At 38.1% G+C, this 16,314-nt stretch overlaps 1 protein-coding gene across 2 annotated transcripts in view; it reads right to left on the bottom strand.

The window, feature by feature from the left end:
- The window catches only part of AGPS (alkylglycerone phosphate synthase), a 45,679-nt gene that overhangs the window by 21,593 nt on the left and 7,772 nt on the right, over positions 1-16,314 (bottom strand). For both annotated transcript variants that reach the window (XM_030241579.2, XM_050976925.1), the window contains 8 exons: positions 14,340-14,429; positions 10,649-10,739; positions 6,519-6,639; positions 6,363-6,437; positions 4,703-4,774; positions 4,294-4,373; positions 2,609-2,689; positions 1,390-1,515 (listed from right to left, as the gene is read on the bottom strand). In XM_030241579.2, coding sequence (XP_030097439.2) covers positions 1,390-1,515; positions 2,609-2,689; positions 4,294-4,373; positions 4,703-4,774; positions 6,363-6,437; positions 6,519-6,639; positions 10,649-10,739; positions 14,340-14,429 — 736 coding nt within the window. The remainder of the gene's footprint in view (positions 1-1,389; positions 1,516-2,608; positions 2,690-4,293; positions 4,374-4,702; positions 4,775-6,362; positions 6,438-6,518; positions 6,640-10,648; positions 10,740-14,339; positions 14,430-16,314) is intronic.

Genomic DNA, 16,314 nt, shown 5'->3' with positions numbered 1-16,314 from the left:
TATTCAATTCAATCTTCTATTTTATATCAAGGAAGGGCAGAGTTTCAGCTTTGCTTTAGTGACGCCTTTAAATGAAGCAAAATTACTGCATTTCAGCTAATGGCTTCAAAACTTTCAAGCACAGGTAGTTAAGTTATTTTCACTCTATGCAATTTATGAACCGTTGATTCAGCAGTAAGTGGATTTTTAGCAGCTTATATAACACACTGTTTCAAGATATAAAGCCTCAAAAGGTAAACACTTCCTTGAAACATTCTCACTGTGCTATTTTGAAACTCATGAACTGCTCTGAATCAATTTTCAATCCTATTTCCTCCTAATGAAAATTTCAGAAGCAGTTTTAGCCTGAAGTTATGCTTCCATAACAGAGAAGCCTTCTGCTTCACACCTCCCAGAACAAGCCAAACTGTACCACTTAGGCAGCAGGGGAATGATGACACTTTTTAAGGGCTGTGAGTTTCAGCCAGGTCTACTGAATGAAAACTGTGTAGATCCTGCCAGCCTCAGTCACTGACAGTGAAGTGTCACAACTCTGCACAGAACAAATATGTCTAAACTAGGAGCTGATGAAAAAGCCTGAGGTGACATGGATACATTACCTAGACTGTGCTGCAGGAAAGAAGGAGAAAATTCACACATGGAAGGGTTAAACAAATTATGAGAGAAAGCTGGAAGTTTGAAGCAAAAAGGCAGGCAAAGTCTGAGCAGTGATGATTTGTCTTCAATGTGATCAATGTATTTGTTATCACAGAAAACACAGACTTTAAAATCAGAAAGTATGCTTAAAAGTAAAAAAAAAGTATCTGAGTTAATATAAAGTTGAACCATTTTAATGACTGGAACAAATTCAAGAGAGAACACTGTTATTCCCAGTCCAGTGCTTCTTTCCTCTGAGTTCCCACAGACCATGTGGTGGCACTAGATCTCACCACTGTGCACACACATGCTCAATTACATCAGCCTACTGATTTAAAAAATACTGCTAGCCATGGGCATGTAGGAAAGTGGGAGCTTGCTTGCTGTCAGACAGCTCAGCTAGACATCTTCAGGTACATACAAAAGGCAGGAGAGAACATGGACTTCTGGAAGCTTGACAGGATTATTACACTGGATGAATAGAGAGTCCAAAATGGTAGAAGACAGCACCAGAGTCAAGACAGAGTAACGATTCCTTAAGGTAGTCAGTGAATGTTCAAATGAGAACTACTTTAATGTCAGTGATAAGGATTACTAGTACTAATTGCAAAAACAAGGAAATGAGCACGTCAGTCAAGATTTGATGCCAAAACTGTATTACACAAAGAAACACTATTTATCCTCCCACTGTGAGTCATTATACAACTTAAATACCTGAACAGAAAAATTACAACAACTATTAAAACTACTTACCAGATCTTCAATGTTTCCATAGATGTTTTTTTTCATGCCTGATGCTCGTGTTGCTACCCAGCCTCCTAGTGAACTGAATTCCATGGAGTCTGGTTCATGGCCTGTACAGAAGCCACTTTCAGCAAGCTAAAGAAAGAAAATAAAAATACATCCTACAGGTCCTGCCTTATCTTAGTACTCCAAATTCAATATTCTATACTTGTTTGGGTTGTTGTTTTTTTTTTTTTTTTAATAAGTATCCTTATCACACACCCATTTATGAAACTTTTATCTTGGATACGTACATGACATGCAAATTGATTCTGCTTCTACTGTGCATACCTGTGCTATATATCACCCTGTAATACTCCTCCCCTGTATTTTAAAACTGAGAACTCTATTGTTCAAAACAAGATGCAAATTCATATACATCTGCAAAAAGAAGTTGTAACTTAAGTAACTGCCAACCTTGCACAAATGCTGCCAATAAATAAGGCACTTAATCTCTTGTTCCTTCTATTCTGATGTGATATGCAGCAGGTCTGCAGAAAATTTTAGCAAATTGCCTGTACTTAATTCTCTCAAGGAGAGATGTGTTTTAATATACAGCCATCTGGTTGGGCTTCCAGTATGCAACATTGTCAACTACTTGTGATGCAGATCATGCATTCCTGTACTTTAAGTAGTCACTTGTTTCTCATTTTTCTGCATTAACTTGGCCTTGCCATCTGCACAGCACCTGAGGTTGACAGGATGCCCTCAGAATTACAACACCAAAGCTGTCAAACAGCAAGAAATAAAGGCCAAGCAGTCTCACATTAAGTGATAACTGCATTAGTGCATTTGAGATAATCAGTTTGCACTGACCAACTGATAACAATCATGTTGAACAGCTGTATTTAAGTATACCATGTAACATGGATCATTAACTATGTCCTGTTGTACACAGTGGTTCTAACTTAAAGGCTCAAAGTCACTTCTACATCCTGTTTACAGCAATTCATTTAGCTCATGGTTTTCTCCATACCACAGGAACTTGTGGCTTTGTATATTTACTGAAAATATATTAGGAAGGGTGGGTTCATAACCACTGCATCTAATTCTTACCAGCTGCATGAAAACACACAAGAATTAAGCTAGAATTCAATTATTTGGACCAGATACAAACAATACCTAAGAAAAATACTTAAAAAAAAAAAAAAAAAAAAAAAAAAAAAGAAACTTAACCAGATAAAAATACCTGTTTTTCCAGATCTTGTCCAACAATGCCAGCTTCTACACAAGCTGTTAAGTTTTTTTCATCTATCCAGAGAATCCGATTCTGTTGAAAAGCCAATTAAAACTAAGAATGAGTGTCTAAGATTTCTGTTTACTTCCTTCCCTAATGCTATAGGATCAACATGCTTAGTCATACAATTTACTATTAATACCACTCCAGTTACTACACCAGTGGGAGCTGAGGCTCTTCACTCCCTCCAACTGCTACATAACAGGTTTCAATTTATACTCACCACTGCAAGAGACTAACACATATATCTGTCAATTTAAACCAAGGATGTTTACAGAATAAAAAGCAAAAAAAGCCAGAAAGAATTAAATCAAAACTCTTTCAGGAGTCTCCCTCTCACAAAGTATGGGCTAACTAATTATTCAATGTGAACTACTTCAGCTGCTTCAGTTTCAACATAAACTGCTTAACTGATCTCAGATGCCTATATAAATCAGTTTTTATGCAATAGGGACCCTATATATAAGATAAAGATAACCATTAAGTCTTTATTAAAATAGTAAAGCTTCAGCAATCATCTTAACGGCCCTGAGACACATATGTTTTAACTTTGACAATGCTTCCTTTCACCTTAATTTTCTTATTTTCTCTCTTTATTAATGATTACAAGAACTGGCTGGCAGTCATTCAACACACATGAAACTAGTTTATTTTCTGACTCAATGCTTATTTATACATCTAGCTGGCAAAAAAGCAAGATAGTAGGAATTAACCACATTTCCATGCCACACCTAAACCTGACTGAAGTCAAAGCTGTGGGCTATAAATCAAGAAGTTCAAATGAAGGCCTGAGTCACTAGTCACTTGTTGGATTTCATTCTGCATAGACACCTGAAGAGCTTCCTTCAACATGCAAGTACCACCTCCGCAGAAAAAAAAAATCACTGTTTTCTGAAGAACCACTGAGTGCAGAAAACTGAGCCAAACCCCAGGTCTTACCTTCAAGGCTAAAGGAGTTAATAAGCTCAGCAAGCACCTGAAGGCAGTAGAGCCTTACATCAAAGATACAGAGCTGTTTCTGAAGCATCTCATTACCAAGCAGCCATAAATCTAGCATTTTAAAAGTACAAAGCTCCTTCATAATGAAAAGATGAAAACTAGCAATAAATTTTACAGAACTTCATTTCTGGACTGCCATAAAGCTATGAACTTCACATTCTCAAGATGCTATCTACACAAAAACCCCAGTTATTTTGTGAAAGTTTATCCTTCAAGTTGATTTATATGTATTAGGTCACCTTATCAATCTTTGCTTTAAGTAATTTGAAGTCTAGTGCAAAAACTAGTGAAATTTGCAATAACAACTTCCTCCTAGCCTTTCATTTATCCTCAAATACAAATTCCAATGTAGAAGAAGAGGAGCTTTCTCTGAGTTTGATCACTTGAAGCTGCTATAAAGCTTAACAGTGATTTTTTTTTTCTTATTGAATATATACAGGTCATATGAAGTAGTACAGGACTGGTATCAGAAAAACAAACTGAAGTAGTACCAGTTTAATAATCATGGTGCTGATTATTAATACTTCCAGCCCTACTTTATTCTGGAAAAGAAAGAAATGTCATTCTGTAGTGATCACCCAAGTAACTGTAGGATGATTTTAAAAAATTTAAAATAAAACTTATTGAAGAGATCATACCATTTGTGATGTATCCAGGGAGACAATTGTTCTTTTTTCTTCTTCAGGACATTCAAGGGCACTAGAGACACTTGTTCCCCCTGCAAATATGGGAATGATATTTTGTGATCATACAATTCTCAGGTAGCTTTTCTTCCAATATAATGCCTCTTTCCTTCCTTTCTGATATAGAACTGAATAAAGAAAGATCACTGAAGTTAACTTCTACAAGGAAATTAGAATAACTTTGAGGTAGTGTTTGACCACAATCCTCTCTGAAACTTTGAATTTCAATAGTGCAACAAAATCCCCTAATTTATACACACTGTGGGACAGAGCACAAGTAATGAAGAACACATATTTGAATTGAAGTTGAAGAAATTCTCACAAATAACTTTAAACAGTTAGGAGATTTCATAATTTTGCTTACCACCAAATGGTATTATGCAGAGATTGTGTTTGCAGGCTAATTCCACAATTTTAACTACATCTTCATGGCAAACTAAAAAAGAAGAAACAGTTAAAAACCAAATTTTGTGCTTGCTATTTGTGCTTATTACTAAATACTGCAGTCTCATTAAGTAGCAGCCCCTTTTCCAACACCAGCAAGGAAGACATTTCAAAGTTAGGCACTAAACAAGAGCTGGGCTCAGAAATATCAGTTATAGAGTAAGGTTTAGACTCAAACAATTCTACATTTGACAAACTAACTAGAGTCTTAGTCTCTAGCTCTACTCATGAACTGAGACCTCCTGCAAAATCTCAGGGCAAGATGAGCCACCAAACAGTTAACAATTCATCTAGGTATTTTGGAGAACAAATCACATGTAAAGCTTTTACTGAAAACAGACTGTCCAATTTATTTTAAGTGAGAAGTAAGTCTCTTCTGAGAAATGAACAGCACATTTCTTTCTTCCTGAATGACATTCGGTTTCAGTAGAGGAGTTGCTAATGCAATCTAGTTTTTCAGGATGCATTCTGTACCTGGTCAAAGAGGGAGGGGGAAATGCTTGTGCACAGCCAAGTAAAAGGATCAAAAAAGGGATCAAACACATTGCATACATGAGTTTGTACAAACAGCAAAGATTGAGCAGGACTAAATAAATAGTTTCCCAACTCTGGCTACTTTCCTCTTGTCATACAGAGATAGTTTAAATTAAGGTAGTCAATCATTTTGTTTCAGCTTTTGGAGCTACACAAAATAGAAGCTGTGGTAAGTACTGTTCAGTGCTCTCAAGCACCTGGCCTCAAGTAATGAATTTCATCTTATAGTGCCTCTTTTCATACTTCCCATGTGATTTTTTCCCTCTAAATAAAGAAGGCAAAAACTGAGTAGGACTAAGTTCTTCCAAGAAATTTTGGAGTTTTTAATGCAGTGCAGCTATCAAAGTTATAAAAAGTAACAAAAGAGTTGGAATCATACAACTGAACAGAAATTGACATTTCCTTAGATCAAATGACCTTTTGGTTCACTACTGAAGAATGGCATATGGAGTAGTTCCTAGTGACCAGAGAGCAATGACTCAAGTAAAAACAAAGCATTTGTATGCTTTTACTAGACAGAAACAAGCAGGCCTAGCCTATACTCAGATTGCACTTCTCTTTCTTCCAGTCACTGAAGTTTTGTAAAGCGTTCTGATAGGAGTTACAGGTGATACATTTGTTTTTTACTAAAGTACAGCATGTAAAAAACCAAAAGTTCTTCAATACAAACATTTCACCACCCTTCTATCATCATGTACACCTTCAGAACCCAAAATTGAGACTGCTATTTTTGACAACTGCTCTTGGTGAACATACACATTCTCATTACACAGTGGTTGTTTAAGCGGTGAATTCATCAGTCAACAAACTTCAGCGATATTCAATAATAAACTGACTTCTCTACAAAATCATGGGATTTCACAGACACAACCTGCAGTCCAGATGCTAAACAATCATGATTACCATTCATGAGAAAATTCCTTCAGTTTCTGTAAAGATGAGTGAAGTCAGTGAACCAAGAGGCAGTTTTACCCTGACCAGAAAGCACAAGAGTTTAGTAAACAATGGCCTCTTAGCTCAGAAGGGAAAAGACAACAAAAACTCACCAGGCCATACAACTATATCAGGAATTCGCTTAAACATTCCTTCCCTGAGTACAAATATCTCGTGTAGGCAGTGACCTGGAACACAAACAGTAAGTTACCAAGGTAGAACAAGAAAGTGTTGAAAGCAGCACAGTTACACAAATGACGTTCTCTTACCATGAGCTCTGAATACCCTATCTTCTGCATCCTGGGAATATGAGATTTTAGTGGCTCTAAGATCCTGAAGAAATTCTTCATTTACAATGGATGGAGGTACATCATTAACATTTAAGGATGCCTACAATACAAAAAAGAAATTCATTAAAGACAGGTTCACTCTTACAGTATTTCTGTACAACAGAAAGAAACACAGGCTAACACTGACTGATACCCAAACACATCTATTCCATACCAGAAAGACATCAGTTCTCCTTCACAGCTTCAAACCACCAATCCAGCTTATCCTACTCTGCACACAAGAGGTTTTATTTCAGTAGCACATTCTTACCTTTCTTTCTCCTGATAAATATGGAGAAATACATGAGCTTAGTCCATTGCTAGGCAAAACTAAGATTGACTGATAGAACATAACTAGCATGCATTAAGCAGACCTCACCTCTGAGGAAGACCCCACAAAACCCCTGTCTGAGTCACATGTATAGAGGTGTCTCCACCTGAAGTCCCAAAGAACACCTGGGAAAGGTGTTCTTCTTTCCAAGAAGCTACACAGGACATTCTGACTTACCAACAGACCTTAAATCAAGATTCTGTAAGCCAAAGGGAAAAACTCTGCTTAAGATTTTCTAACAGCCCATTTTTCCAGGTTCTTCCAACAGATATCTTGTCTAGTACTCTTACAGCTTCTCAAAGTGTAGACACAACCACTTAACCCTCTTTTCTAAACTCCACTTCCAATTACTGGGCACATAAAAATGTAGTTCATGTGTCAACTTTTTAAACCCACTCAGAGAACAAGAATTCTTTACAAGGTCCAGATTAAAAAAAATATATTTTGCAGATATTAAGTGCAAGACTCTTATGTACTTTGAAGAGTTCAAAAAGACCATGCCTTTTTTCCTCTTTAAAAATGGAGCAAATATGGGTAATCTCCCAAAAGGAATATGTATTCTATCACAAAGAGTTCTTTAATTAGATAAAAAGCTTGCCTGATGACTAAAATGTAACTTCCTGACTTCAAGTCTTACTGCAAAAGAAAATGTTGGTCAAGAGTCTTATTTCCTGTTAACAAAGGCCCTCAAGTCTGACAGCAGAACTGAAAGTTGTTTTACCACCATATCTTTGATTTTAATACACTTCTAAAAATCAGGGACTGAACAAAAATTAGTTAAGAGTGAATGATTTCACACTTCTTCCATGCAAGCCTTGCTGGAAAATGAACTGACATCAACCCAGAGAGAAGAATGTGCTTGCACTATTGCTGTGAAGCTCTCAGGAAAGACACCAGAAAGAACTTGGTTACAACCCTACCATCAAAAAGTATTGTGCAGTAATGTCCCATCTAGTCAAAGAAATTTAAGACATCTCTTTGACAGCCCTACCTATGCTTCTTGACAAATGCAAACACAGAATAACAAAATGGAATTCACTGTACTTTCATCTTCTGAAGTTTGCCTTCTACAAAAAGTATACTCACAACCAAGTTTTATTTCCTAGAACAGAGTTTTGCCTGTCTTTGCTCTACATAACCTTCAAAGCAGCTGATACATTTTGCCAATATATGGCAAAACCAGCAGCAGTCTATTCTGAACAGGTTGAGTCTAAAAGTTGTGAGATATGATGAAGGTAAGATTTAAACTATCAGGAAAGTTGTATCATTGTGATGGACTGTCCACCTTACAAAAACTATGAAAGGTTATGGAGAAATTAAGAGTACTGACAGGAATGATTCAGGAAGAAATAGGTGCATGAGATGTTCATTAGCAATAGCTGACATCATTCACAGGTTCAAGTGGATAGCCAAAAGTTTGGGTTACAATTTTCATGTGGAACATATGACAATATGAAAATGCAGTTTTAACAGTGATTTGACTTCTGGAAGAGCATATGTGCCATCCTGACTTGCTTTAAAGACAATGCTGTAATCATTGAAATAAGGTGCCAGACAGCTAAAAAAAGCCTTTTCCCTCAATATATTCATCTTGTCATCTACAAACACAGAAGCTGAAATTAAGTGATGTTAAGTGAGAGGCACTCCACTACTGAGACACCTGGATTTTAGGAGCCAGGCACAGTAAACATGATGTAAATCTGGTCTTGAACTGCTGCTCCTACTATTCTGCTATTAATGCACAATCACACAGTGCTGTCTGCTAGCCCAAAGAACTCTGATACCAACACAGGAAACATAAGAAACAAATAGGTACCAAATAAAGATCTTCAAATCATTTGTTTTAAGAAAAACCCTCACTAGCTGTGTTTACATTTTAGACTTCAAACTTTTGTTTCTTCATGGACTTCCACAGACAGAATTATTTCATATCAAGTTGAACACTTAGTGCCTGAAGATCTTTGTTGTCAAGAGCATGAACTACTTAACAACTATAACAATTTTTTGCAGATGGTTTTAAGCATCTTCATTTTTATAACTCTTCCACAAGTTTTTTAATCTTTTAGTTTTAATCTTCATGATTAAAAAGTTAAATATTTATCTATAAAAATCTTATGCAGTGTGACAAACAAAAATATACCTTTATTTATTTTCATAGGACTGAAATATCTTAAAATTTGCACCCTGAAAAGCTAGTCAGGAAACCTATGTGAACAAGGTCTAAACTGCTCTCTATGTTAAGTTTGGTCTGAAAAAAATAAAGAGCATCAACAGATCTTGAAGATCACAGAAGCAGGCATGTTTACTGTTGTTGATAAAAACACAAAAGTCACAGGCAACAGGGAACCCTCCAATCTTACATGAAAGAGGCAGGAGGAGATGGCACAGAAGGACAAATGAACCAAGAGATCGCTTCCCTACTGCTGCTCCTATATCTGAGTTTCTTCATGCTTAGGTGGTAGCAGAAGTTCAAAACCCAGCATAGCATGACAACCTGAAATACACCTTGGAGTTCTGACAGCCATGAAAATGAGGGACTATAGCTATTTGAGACTGGCTATGAGAAGTCCAGCTGTATATTGGAGACTCCAGAGTCCTATCCCATATCAAGGTAGTCAGTCTGCTTCACATTACAAGACCATTAAAACCAGAGGGGGACAACATAACAGAAAAGCACTCAACATTGCTGGCAGATATCCTGGGGAGCGGGTCTGCAAGATGTACTGTAGAATCAGGGTATTATTAAAAAATATGTACTTGTCCTGCAGTTCTGCTTTGCTCTATCCTTTCTCTGCATGTAAAAAGGGAACAACAGTTCTCTAGAACTCAGTTCACAGCAAGTTAAAGCAGCTGTCAGTTAAGACCAACCCGGATCAACAAAAACACATCCAGATGAATTTTTCAAAATATATTGGCAGGTGGAGATCCTCTAAACCACAGCAGATGAAAAAATGTCTTGATGAATAGAAGACTGAAGAAACATTTAAGTTTTCAGGCTCTATGAGATTACCTGCTTCAAACATGAACTCCCTCAAGAGATGGGTACAACCATTACCCAAAGCTGGATTGCTAGTCACAGTACAAGCACAGCCTGCTTCCAATACTGCTTTAGCAGCTACCTAGTCAGGAACCTGAAGCTTCAAAGGGATTCTAATTAGGGAGCCAGGGTCTCCTAACTCTAAGTTACTCTTTGTAAAAACCAAAGTATGTATGACTTCCAAAACCTAGAACATTCCCAGTGTGTTATTTTTCTGAAAACATTCCGTTCAATCTTGAGTATTCTAGTAGCCAGTGTTCAACATCCAGACATGTAAATAAAATTACTGTCAAATAAGAACTTTGACATCTTTCAATACACCAAAAACACATCACAGTTTAACTTCCCTGTATTTTCTATCTCTGTTATCATGAATAACACTGATGTGGTATAAACAATTCCCTCTGGGCTAACACTTTCTACAGTCTTGAAAAGCAAGCTACAGGCAGGACAAAAAACTCCCTCTGATGAAAACTTTCATTTAATAAATGTATTACCAATTATCCTGAAACCACAAGTCATGCTAAGACATATAAGGTTTCACATAGTAGTTCTACACCAATTTTTTTTTCCAAAAACTTTGTAGTATTAATACACTATATTTAAACCAATTATGTGTGACAGCTGAATCATCTTTAACAGTGTGGTCTTGATTATCACCAAGACTAATGTTCAAAGGAACTGGTTCAGCTATTTACTTACTCTAGAGGTAGTTTTGTGCTCCAGACTTGCTCCAAAGGTTTTTTCTATCCATTCCTTAAAAGTTGGTAATACCATACCACCTAATCTGTACCTGAAAAGTCAATATTACAATAGGGTCATTTTAAATTAAAAGAATGTATGTCAGATACACTTCTTTCAATTTTAGGTATGCACAAACAGAAGTTTTGAATGAAACTCTTTACCTACAAGCCTGCAAGGCTTCTGCACATTCACTTTTCATGCAACTGAGTATTTCATTGTATTTAGCTGTTCTTTACTTCACACAGAATCAAATCATTTGTCAGCATGATATCACTTGCTTTGGGCACAAGGCTTTTCAGTTATCCCACCCCACCACTCTTAAAGGTCTCTCCCCTGCAGTAGTGTAGAAAGCAGCACCCAATTTTACATACTGGTTACAGACAGAGGACACACTGCAATGGCAACAGCAGTCTCAGACACACAAACCCATTTCAGTACACCTTACACTTTCAAGAAAACAGAAACAGTATTAGAGGTTCCCCCTTCATCATCAAAACGCATCAGAATCCACAAGCACTGTAAAATTATTTCCAGCACAAACTGTCTGGCAAGAGCTTAGCCACGTGACAAAGGCAGACTTACAGACAAGGGACAGAGGAGCTGCTTTTGACCATGTAGATCACATACGAAAACACAGAAGGCTGGGGACACACTGAAAACAGCTAGAAACTAGTGCTACTAATTGTATACATATACACACCTTCAGCAGATTTATGTGTTCCAAAGTATTCCCATAAGAGAGAAGAAATAAGATCTTCCTTTGACATTAAGAGCTTTTAGGAGCTGAGAATCCTTACCATAGTTTTCACCTGGGTCACTGCACTAGACCTAACTGGGTCTCCCCTCTAAGATCATTCAGTCACTGTAAATCCAGTTATGACCCTGTCCTTCACAGCTGGTGCAATTAACTCTACAACTGAGTCACCTGTTACACAAAATGATCAATTCTTTTTGTTTCCTCATCTCAATTACCTCCCAGCTCTTACATTGACAAACCCTCTGCTCTAATCCTAGAACTAAAAGGCTACAACTTTAACTCAATCTAGACTCTTCAGCATGGAAGAGAGTATTCATTCTTCCTACCACAGCTGTTATTGTTTCATCAAACCCATACAAAAATTAAGTGAATTCTTTGAAGAGGAAAGTGCAATAAGCAATGAAAGTTTAGTGCATTTGCATCAAGAGTCTGCAATGAAGGCAGAGACCCAGGTCAGCTTGGTGTGTTTTCTTCTCCAGACCTACTTCTTAGTATTGCCAAACTATCATTATAGCTGGGCTGAGAGGGTAACCTTAATCACTCACTCAAAGGACAACTAAAGCTATCAGAAACCCCAAAACTTTTAAGTCAAGACACAGACAGAAGTCACAGCATAGAAGTTAGTTTACTGCAATGCATGATTGATCAGGAAGCAAGCTTTGTATGCACACACTGATGGTGCAAGAAGCCCCAAAAACCACCTGCCACAGACACACTCCAAAAAACAGCTTCAGTTGCTCAGACTAGCAACTACCATCTATCCCTGTGGAGATGGCAGTCTGTAACAAAAAAGATCATTTGACACATGGTCTATAGGGAAAGTCAACACAACTTTCACAAAGGGGAATCTTGTTTCACTAATCCTTGGAGTTTTATCATGGTGTAAAAACAGAAAGTGAATAAAAGGGATACAATGAACATGAAATCCCACACTCCTTTTTATTTCCACAGGTGTTCATCCCAAAAGTTATTTAAGAAAATACATTGCTATAGTACTGAAGAAAAGGTTCTTCTACAGTCTGAAAGATAAGTTTAATTTAAGAAGCAAAGGGCAGGGTTTATTGATCACACTGATAGGAACTCAGGACCTTAAAAAATAAAACTAATCAGACAAAAAACCATGGAAGTTAAGGTAATTGCAACAGCCAAAAGAAAAGTATTACTGCATATTAGGCAGAATCCCACTGGTAGTCAGTATCATGGCATCTTCACTGAGCACATACAACAGCAGCCCACAGTGCTATGCATCATCTGGGCAGGGGTAAGAAAGAAGAGAGCTCATCTCTTTCTGCTACTCTGTAGAACACTGCTGTATGCACATCTTGAGTGCTGCACACAGTTTTTGTCCAGGTCTCCAGAAAGAGCTAGTGGAGCTGGAGAGGGTGCAGAGATCAACTGTACAAAGGGCCTTACAAGCAGAGACTGAAGGGCCCAAGACACCACAAGCATGGAGAGAAAATGTAAGAGAGGACAGAACTGAGTCTTAAGAACTATCATCCACCTAGTCCTGCAAAACAGTAAGGGATACTTGTTGCAGAACACAGGTACTTTACACAGCCAGAACCTTGAGCTTGCTGCCACTGGATGCTGCATAGGCAGGCAGTATGAGCAGACTCAGGTTATTAGACAAACTCATGGACAACAGACCTGTTAGTGGCTACTGACAGGATGAGGCATCTACACCACCTGTACCAATGCTTATTCTCCTGTCTTCACTTCACTTTCCTTTTGCCACTGTGCAAACTATATTCTACAGAAATTATACTGGTGTAGCCCAACAAGGCATTTCTAATGATATGTTTTAGTTAGAGACAGTGTGGATGGGGAAAAAACCCCACCATTCTAGAATATGGACATATCAGTCACACAGCAGCCAAGAAGCCTTGATGCTTCCTCCTGAAAAACCAGAATTCCTGACCTTCCTGTTCCTTGTTTAGTGTGCTTTGATTTTCTGTACACAATCTCCCTAATACTATACAGTGAACTGGCTTATACCAGGCTTTGCATTTTAATTTGGGCCTGAAAATCAAAAAATTAACAACTGAAGTGCTCAAGATCCTAGTTAGGTTTCTGCAGCTTTGACTCAACTAATTCATGCAAGTTTACAGACTTAAAGACTAGGAAGGAATTTTTAGGAAAGACAAAATTTTATTTCTCTTCTGCATTCTTTTAGCTCTCACGGAAAGTGTATTTTTCAAACCAGGGAGGAGACTGCAAGGTTACTTTCCACTCAAGAAGGAAAAAAAACCCAAACCACAAAGATGGCAACAGGTTTAAATTCCACTAGAACAAAATGAGAGATCCCCAAGCAGACCTAATTTTAATGTTGTTCCTCAAAAAATATATTTCTCAGAAAAACAAGCTTGCTGCATAAAGGGTTAGAGGGTAATAAATCAGAAGTGGTGCCACTACACAACATAAAAATAAAAACTGCTCTTCAGTTGTAAGTTCAGAGGATAAAGTAGCTCCATGCACAGTGGTTAAGAAACCCAAAACAAAGTAGAAATTTAATAAAGCAACTAATTGATGCTCAAGAGATTCTGAAAACTGCAGTCATGCTGCATGTCATCTAAAGCTTTAGAACATGGTACAGATTCTCAGTGATTTCATTAACCCCACAGATTATATCAAGTTACAGAGAAAACTCACATTAATTTGTCTTTATAACATTTTTAATAAACGTTTCAATAAGCCCCACAGTCTATTTTACTATGTCAGACTCCTGTGTATAGACTTACATAGTCCATAAATCTGTAAACTGCAGAATAACCTATCCTATAAAATGAAGCAACTTCTTTGCCCTCTTTGAATTAACTGTACTGTGCAGCTTTTAAACTCTTTTCAAATAAACCACTAATTAAGATACTTCATTTACATAAATTCTCAGCTTACCTTTTTCCTGTGAATTCTGCTTGACCCTTCTTATTGAAGATGAATTTGGAGTCATTATATCCCCATCCATTCCACTTCAAAAGTTCTTGCCTTAAAGGGAAAAAAAACATGAGTGACAATATTAGCATACTGCAGATCCAAAAAGCTTTTCTGTTATATGGTTTTGGAAAACAGTCTTACCAGACAGCAATTCAAGAAATCAAGTACATATCAAAAGTGTATAGCTTACAGCCAAAAGAAATTCTGAAACCACAGCCATTACTCCCTCAGATTGCCTCCTATGACTTGGAAGACAATATGCTCTATAAAAAGAACCACCAGCTGAAGTCATTGCACACTGTATTGAATCATAGAATCATTAAGGTTGGGAAAGACCTTTGAGATCATTATGTCCAACCTTTCACCAACCACCACGCCAACTAAACCACAGCACTAAGTGCCTCATCCAGTCATTTCCTGAACACTTCCAAGGATGGTGACTGCACCACCTTCCTGGGCAGCCTGTTTCAATGTCTGACAGCCCTTTCAGTGAAGAAATTCTCCCTGATGTCCAACCTGAACCTCTCCAGGTGCAGCTTGAGGCCATTTCCTCCCATCCTGTGTCTCCCGTTACCTGGGAGAAGAGGCTGACTCCCACCTGGCTACAACCTCCCTACAGGGAGTTGTGAAGAGTGACAAGGTCCCCCCTGAGCCTCCTCTTCTCCAGGCCAAACACCCCCAGCTCCTTCAGCTGCTCCCTATCAGATCTGTGCTCCAGACCCTTCACCTGCTCCACTGGATAACTCCAGCCCCTCAATGTCTTTGTTGTTGTGAGGAGCCCAGAACTGAGCACAGGATTTGAGGTGTGATCTCACCAGTGCTGAGAACAGGAGGATGATCACAGCCCTAGCTCTGCTGGCCACACCATGGCCAGGATGCCTTTGGCCTTCTTGGCCACCTGGGCACGCACTGGCTCACTCCAGCTCGCTGCTGACCAGCACCTGAAGGTCCTTTTCTGCTGGGCTCCTTTCCAGCCCTCTGCCCCCAGCCTGTAGCAGTACATGGGGTTGTGGGGACTGGAAAAGATTTGTTAGTTTTTCTTCTGTGTAGAGAAAGAGGATTAGACCACTAGTGACACAGTGATATTTTCCAGTTGGCAAGGGGTAAGGTGTGAAAGATGATTGGTTTTCACTCTATACATAAACATCAACATACAAATAGGTAACATCTAAATATTTTCAGAATAAAAAAGGATCCACTCATGTTCCATAGCATGGGAATGCCTTGTGCTATTGTGCTGTTGTGACAGATTATCAAAAAGGGTTCTTAAAGCAAGTGATGCAGACTTGTTCATTTTTACCCTTATTTCTATGTATGTATATTTATAAATGCTGCATATATTCACATGATGGTCCACAGCTGAGGAGAAGGTGACATAGAATTGGCCAGCTCAAGAGATTTTTTTTTTTTAACTAAATGTTCCATTCAAATCCCAATCACTACAGTCTCCTCAAGGGAAGATTTCTCCCTCTGCTGACTAAATGCAGTATTTTGATATACCTGACCTCTGTAGTTTGTTGAATCCTGTAAAGTCAGAATAGACTTGATATTATTAAGAAAAATTGAAGAAGGTTCAAACTTCCCCTCTAATTTAGAGAGGGAAGTCCTCTTGCAAGGCAGTGCCAAATAAATATGCCAACAATGATGCATGAAACAGGCTAGAGAAACTACCTGCAAATCTGGAGACAATCACAGCAAGACACAAAAGGCCAGGCCCTAAAGAAACTGGTGACATGAGATAAACTGATAATGCCAGGCTTGAAACTATCATTAGTCCTGATATCAGTACAGGCAGATACTTCCCACAAAATCATGGGGAGGTATTATTAATTAAGGACACAAAGACAGACTCAGATATGAGGGTTTTCTGCTACACTAACCACATTCCCATCTGCTTGCCTGTTCTAAAGGCCTAATTTCCTAGGTTGGTGTTAAA

This window comes from Serinus canaria, chromosome 7 (assembly GCF_022539315.1).
Source record: "Serinus canaria isolate serCan28SL12 chromosome 7, serCan2020, whole genome shotgun sequence".
Lineage (NCBI taxonomy): Eukaryota > Metazoa > Chordata > Aves > Passeriformes > Fringillidae > Serinus > Serinus canaria.
Note: the sequence above shows the minus strand (reverse complement) of the source record. Positions and strands in the feature narration are given on the sequence as shown.